Below are 7,500 nucleotides of genomic sequence, written 5' to 3'. Positions count from 1 at the left end.
CACACATTCACACAATAACACACTTATCATATATATATATATATATATATATATATATATCATAACATATATATGATTGCATATATGTGTGTGTGTTTGTGTGTGTATGCATATATAGATACATGCATTTATATATTCATTAATTCTTTTACTTGTTTCAGTCATTTGACTGCGGCCAAGCTGGAGCACTGCCTTTTAATCGAACAAATCAATCCCAGGACTTATTCTCCGTCGCTTCCGCCGAACTGCCAAGGATGTAAACACGCCAACATCGGTTGTCAAGCGATGGTGGGAGGACAAACACTATCACACAAACACATACATACGTATATGTATATATATATATATATATATATATATATATATATATATATATATATATATATATATATATATATAATAATAATAATATTAGGGACAAAATCCAAAATTACAGGTAAAAACTCAATTAAAATCAATTTATAAAAAATTAAAATTAAATTGAGCTTTATAGATAAAATATATATAAAATATATAGTTTTAGGGAAAATAACCAAGTTTCAAGAACTCATCGATGAAAATCCACTATCACATATAGAAAAATTAATAATTAAAAGCACAATAAATGAGTATAATATAAAGCAAACTAAATATCATAAGATAAATATAATATAATATAATATAATATAATATAATATAATATAATATAATATAATATAATATAATAAATATAATATAATATAATAATAATAATAATAATAATAATAATAATAATAATAATAATAATAATAATAATAATAATAATAATAATAATAATAATAATAATAATAATAATAATAATAATGATATAATAAAAAGATTTATATTTATCTTATGATATTTACTTTACTTTATATTATACTCATTTATTGTGCTTTTAATTATAAATTTTTCTATATGTGATAGTGGATTTTCATCCATGAGTTCTTGAAACTTGGTTATTTTCCCTAAAACTATATATATATATATATATATATATATATATATATATATATATACACACGCACACACATATATATATATATGTATATACATACATACATACATACATATATATATATATATATATATATATATATATATATACACACACACATATATATATATGTATACATACATATATGCATATATACATACATACATACATATATATATATATATATATATATATATATATATATATATAATTAAGGAATGGAGAAAACGCATGTTATAATTGCATACTTTATTCCTACATATGTTTCAAAGGATTACAACCTATGTGATCCATAGGGATCTGTGGTGTTAAAATTGTAACCTTCTCTTCAGGGAATGCATGGGAATCATCTTAAACGTAAGACATTATGACCGAGTATATACTCGAGTATATACTCGGTCATAATGTCTTACGTTTAAGATGATTCCCATGCATTCCCCGAAGAGAAGGTTACAATTTTAACACCACAGATCCCTATGGATCACATGGGTTGTAATCCTTTGAAACATATGTAGGAATAAAGTATGCAATTATAACATGCGTTTTCTCCATTCTTTAAATTTTTAAATATACTCAAATACCCAAAATTTCAAGTAGTTCCTGCCTTAAAAACAAGAACTACACCACAGTTATTTTGTGTTCTTTGCTACATTGGTTTCTATTAACCCATTTATTCTATCCGAAGAATTTTTATTCATTAAGATAGAAGAAATACATATAATTATATATATATATATATATATACAGCCACTCCTGTGCCTATATATATATATTTGTATACCTACATACATACATACATACATACATACATACATATTGCAACCATATTTATACATTTATTTACATGTGCATATGCGCGCACTTAGTGTATGTATATATATGTACGTGTCCTATGAGTAGGAGATTCATGTATGCTTCTATGTAGCTATGCATATGGATGCTTGTATGGCGTTACGATTTCATTTTATTTTTGTCTCATTTTTCAGCCGATGTTTCTACTCTTTTTTCCCCACTCCTCGTTCTTTTGTTTCCAATGTCTTTTCCTAACGTTTATATTTCTAATGGTTTTGGGCTTTTTTCATGCATTTTTTAATTCAGTATATATATATATATATATATATATATATATATATATATATACATGCACCCACACACTCACACACACACACATACATATATATATATATAAATAGATAGATAGATAGATAGATATTATATATGTGAATATATACATTCTTTCTTTATCTCGGCAGGTATTGGCTATGCAATCGGTGTGACAAGCTTCGTGGTCGGTTTATATTACAACACAATTATCGCGTGGGCCGTATTTTACCTATTTTCTTCGTTTACGGCCGACTTGCCTTGGTCATCTTGCAACAACACATGGAACACCGAAAACTGTATATCACTTGCTGGTGATCTCAACAATACCATATTCACGAACACTTCTGTAAGTTCGGCAGATGAATATTACAAGTGAGTATCCCCCGTTCCTCATCTCTGCCACACCTGTTATTCAGCCTCTTTTCAGACAAGAATGACAGTTTGTAACGTGAAAAATAATTAGAAGATTGAGTGGGAAGACACGTGGTTGCGTTTTGAGGGTAATGACCTTGTTTTCGTTTGGTCGTAGATTTAACTCTGAGGTCTGGCAATGCGTTCTTTTCTAAGCAAGGCTCTGTGGTTAAGAAGCTTGCTTCCCAGCCACGTGGCCTTGGGTTCAATCCTATTGTGTGGCACCTTGAGTAAGCGTTTTCTGCTTTAGCTTTGGCTCGAACGAAGATTTTGACGAAAACTGAAAGAAGCCCATTGTTTATATGTGTATAGACGAGAGTGTGTGTGTGTGTGTGTGTGTGCGTGTGTGTGTGTGTGTGTGTGTGTGTGTGTGTGTGTGTGTGTGTGTGTGTGTGTGCGTGCCCAAGTGTGGGTGGGTGTATGCGTGTGTGTCTTCGTATTTGCGTTTGTATATTTCCTCCACCACACCGCTTGACAACCGGTGTTTGTTTACGTCCCACGTAACTTAGCGGTTCGGCGATAGAATAACTACCAAGCTTTAGAAATAAGCGCTGGGGTCGATTTGATCAACAAATACTTCAAGGCGGTGCCCCAGCATGGCCGCAGCTCAATGGCAGAAACAAGTGAAAAGTGAAGACCCTTGATTTCCCGTTACTCCAGTCTGCTCGAGAGGTAAATCGTGTTTTCTCATTCACTTAAATGGCTCAGAAACTGGAGTCCGTTCTGGCCTGGTGAGCGTCTACGCTGAAGACTTACTACTTATACTCAATATGGAATGTCAAGAAAATTATAAAAAACTAATTATTATTAATGAGACGAGTTCAGCATTAGATAAATATTTCTCAAAAAGTTGTTTAAATATGTTCTTTTATGTTCTTTTATGCAGTCGCAAAGTTCTGGAATCCCATCTGTCTAATGGAGTTGAAGATATTGGTCCGATTAAGGGACCAATTGTTGGATGTCTCGCTGCAACTTTTATCGTCGTTTACTTTTCTTTGTGGAAAGGAATCAAGTCTTCAGGAAAGGTTAGATTATTATAACTGTTGTTGCTGTTGTCGTTGTTGTTGTTGTTGTTGTTGTTGTTGTTTTTTCGCAAGTACATGCTAATTTAATCAGCAGGTATTTTATCTTGAGGTTTGGGGGACAAAATGTCTCCTCAAATCTCAAGCCGGCGCGAGTTGGTTGAATATTTAGCTTGGAATCTGGCTCGGGGCAGACCCCCAAATAAGTAGGAACTGGAACGAGGTCATGAAGAAAGGGATCAGTTCCATCCTGAAACGGTCTGAGAAGACGTTATTCCTGAAAAGCTATACCATCCCAACTAATATCTATTACCATCTCACAGCCGTATTTTGTCTCAGTTTCCATCTGACTAAACCGCAGCGTATGATCTTTCGCTTCTTGTAGAACGGAGATGATCTTCTGGTCTGAAGGTTCAAATGCCGCTAATACCCTTTGTGGAGATGTTTCGATATGCTACGACTGGTGGGTTACTGGCAGGCATTGAGGTTAAATCCTTTTCACGGAACAGTGAGGGGTGGTCACCGTTGGTGAGGCATGTTTTTCTACTGGTCGTCTCTTTGATGGAATCTCAGTCCCGAATCAAGCGTTGACCAAGATCAAGCATCTAGCATCTGGGATATTGTTTGACGCTCAAAGTTCCCTAACAAATAGATAGCCCAGTCGAGAGTCGGTCGAAGGTCGGTCAGCTTTTGCATTTTGAAGGCGGTTAGTGGTAGGTGACAGTGACAATCTTATCTGGGAAAGACTGGGCATTGACGTAGATCAACTGAACAGCTTATTCCAATGACTATCAACCCAGAGACTACAGTCGATACAGTTCTATATTTAAGAGTTGAGGAATTATATACATTATTTACATTATTTACATTTGACGAATGTTTGTCCTCATCTTGTTTGTTGTTAACACAACGTTTCGTCTGATATACTCTCCAGCCTTCATCGGGTGTCTGGGGGAATAGGCCATTGCGCCTCCACGATAGATAAAATGCAGCAATGAAATAGAACGATGGTAAAAAGTTCTTCTGAAGACCCACTTACTACCATCGCCTACATTTCCTAGGCCTCTTTCTTCACCTTCTTTGTACTCCCTAACGCTACAGTACCCCCAATCCTTGTTTGAAACAAAATCGTTAGATGAAAAATGAAATCATAAGTAACAGTCATAAATATTGTATTATCATAAACTACAGCAACAGTCATAATCAGTGTGTTACCTTATTTTACTAATAGTCATAACTACTGAGATATCATTATTATAGTAACAGTCATAAGTATTATATTTTTCGTAACAGTCATAACTGCAAAGACCTTTCTACCTCGCAGGCAGTCTGGATCACAGCCACCGTACCTTACATCGTAATTGTCATCCTGCTCATTAGGGGCTGCACCCTTCCTGGTTCCAGTGATGGGATCCTTTACTACTTGAGACCCAAATGGCATAAACTGAAGAATTTGCAGGTGAGTGGATGTTCTGTTTATATTGATGTCCCTTTCAGTCACACACCCACACAGGTCTAGGCACAAACACACTACTTGTAGACACACACACACACATGCACACACACACACACTAACATATTCATACAAACATACATTGATATACACACATATACACAGTATTTCTACTATTCACACATAAACGTAACATATACTGACTAGCAATAACAATCTAGTACACATAGAAGCTAAACACACATACATACGCACACATACACACACACACATACACACTCGCATATGCACATTCGTGCGTAAGTTACATAAAATATATACATTCATACATATAGGCGCAGGAGAGGCTGTTTAGTAAGTAGCTTGCTTACCAACCATATAGTACCGGGTTCAGTCCCACTGTGTGGCACCTTGGGCAAGTGTCTTCTACTATAGTCTCGGGCCGACCAATGCCTTGTGAGTGAATTTGGTAGACGGAAACTGAAAGAAGCCCATCGTATATATATATGTGTGTGTGTGTGTGTGTGTGTGTGTGTGTGTGTGTGTGTGTGTGTGTGTTTGTCCCCTCACCATCGCTTGACAACCGATGCTGGTGTGTTTACGTCCTCGTAACTAGCGGTTCGGCAAGAGAGACTGATAGAATAAATACTAGGCTTACAAAGAATAAGCCCTGGGGTCGATTTTCTCGACTAAAGGCGGTGCTCCAGCACGGCCGCAGTCAAATGACTGAAACATTAAAGAATAAAAGAATATGCACATCCATCAATCTATAGAACAACAACAACAACAACAACAACAACAACAACAACATCTAACGCTACACAAGTCGTGTGTGTTTACAATAGAGAGAGGATCTGCTTCAGTCACATGCAGCCATCACTTCCGGTTGCTGAAAGATATTTCCGTTTTCAACAACAATAAAAATATTCCAAACATATTGTTTCTCAAGGTTTTGACATATGGTCAAACATCTTCATTGTGCCACCATTACTACTACTACTTCTACTATTACTACAAGTATCGCTGCTACTGCTACTACTACTACTACTACTACTACTACTGCTGCTGCTGCTGCTGCTGCTGCTACTGCTGCTGCTGCTGCTACTGCTGCTGCGTTATAATCTCTTGTGGTTTATATCATATTTACACACATTTCAAACTACATTTCATGTTTATTATCTTCGCCATCATCTTCAGCAGCAGCAGCAGCAGTTACATCAGCACAAACACCGTCAACACCACTATCAGCAGCAGTGGGACCACTAAAACCACCACCACCACCACAATCATCATCAACATCATCGTCATCGTCATTATCGTCGTTGTCACCATCATCATCGTCATCATCTTCCTCCTCCGCATCATCATCATTATTATCGTCATCGTCATCATCATCATCATCATCATCACCACCACCACCATCATTATCGTCATCGTCACCATCATCATCATCGTCATCATCTCTCTCTTTCTCTCTCTATCCCAACAGGTATGGGTGGACGCTGCATCACAGATCTGTTTCTCCCTGGGGACAGGCTTTGGCACCTTAATCGCTCTCTCCAGCTACAACAAGTTTAACAACAACAGCTACCTGTAAGATATGACGTCACACTTATAACCTAACTTCTTTTTTACATGAGTTTCTGTTTTAACGGGGGGAATTGGGGGCCGATAAAGGGGTCACGGTAGAGGGGTAGGGTGAGAAGGTGTTGTGGAAGAGGCTTTGGGGCGAGTGTGGCTGAAAGGGTGGAGGAGGACAAATTAAAGCAGAAATACAAAGGGCGAAAGAGGATTCTTGGTAATGTAGAGGTAATATACCGAGACGTAAATGAATATATGTGAGTTCGAATTGCACTGATTCTCGCAATTCAATTATATTCTCTCTCATAAAAGTACTTTCTCTCTCTCCTTCTCTCTCTCCTTCTCTCTCCTCTCTCTCTCTTTCTCTCTCTCTTTCTCTCTCCTTCTCTCTCCTCTCTCTCTTTCTCTCAGCACGTTTTGATTATTTAAATAAGTAAATATGATTTCCTCGTTCAATCCTAGGTTAACCAGCAATAAATTTAATGTGTGTGTGCTTGTGCAAATGTATGCGTGTATGTGCATGTGTATGTGTGTGTATATGTGTGTGTAGTGTGTGTGGTGTGTGTGTCTGTGTCTCTGTGTGTCTCTGTGTGTGTCTGTGTGTGTGTGTAGTATAAGATGTAGATACAGAGAACTGTGTAGTTGTCACAGAAAGCTCCTCTTACGGACTCGGCTAACAGTTCACATAATAATCTAATACAATGAAGTGTTATATACAGAGTCCATGCAGCTGAAACCCAGAAGATCCGATCGATGAAATTATTTCATGAGGAATTTATAAACTATAAAGTCAGTAGGTATGAGAAGTGAATATATGTTTATTTAATCACGTGACATCTGTGGGTTTACAGCCGTTTCGCAAACTGCTTCATTAGTATTAATTTCCGCGTGGAAAAAAATATATGTAAATGTTTACATTGATGTGCATGCTCAGT

The 7,500-nt window shown here is 36.4% G+C and overlaps 1 protein-coding gene across 1 annotated transcript in view; it reads left to right on the top strand.

Annotated features, from left to right (window-relative positions):
- LOC106881598 (sodium-dependent serotonin transporter) overlaps positions 1–7,500 on the top strand; it is a 99,714-nt gene that overhangs the window by 74,432 nt on the left and 17,782 nt on the right. The window contains exons 3-6 of the mRNA XM_089353351.1: positions 2,248–2,470; positions 3,396–3,534; positions 4,856–4,990; positions 6,474–6,577. Of these exons, the coding sequence (XP_089209477.1) occupies positions 2,248–2,470; positions 3,396–3,534; positions 4,856–4,990; positions 6,474–6,577 (601 nt within the window). The remainder of the gene's footprint in view (positions 1–2,247; positions 2,471–3,395; positions 3,535–4,855; positions 4,991–6,473; positions 6,578–7,500) is intronic.

The sequence above is a fragment of the Octopus bimaculoides genome, chromosome 6, assembly GCF_046866305.1.
Source record: "Octopus bimaculoides isolate indiv1 chromosome 6, ASM4686630v1, whole genome shotgun sequence".
Taxonomy (NCBI): domain Eukaryota; kingdom Metazoa; phylum Mollusca; class Cephalopoda; order Octopoda; family Octopodidae; genus Octopus; species Octopus bimaculoides.
This window is presented reverse-complemented; position numbering and strand designations above follow the sequence as displayed.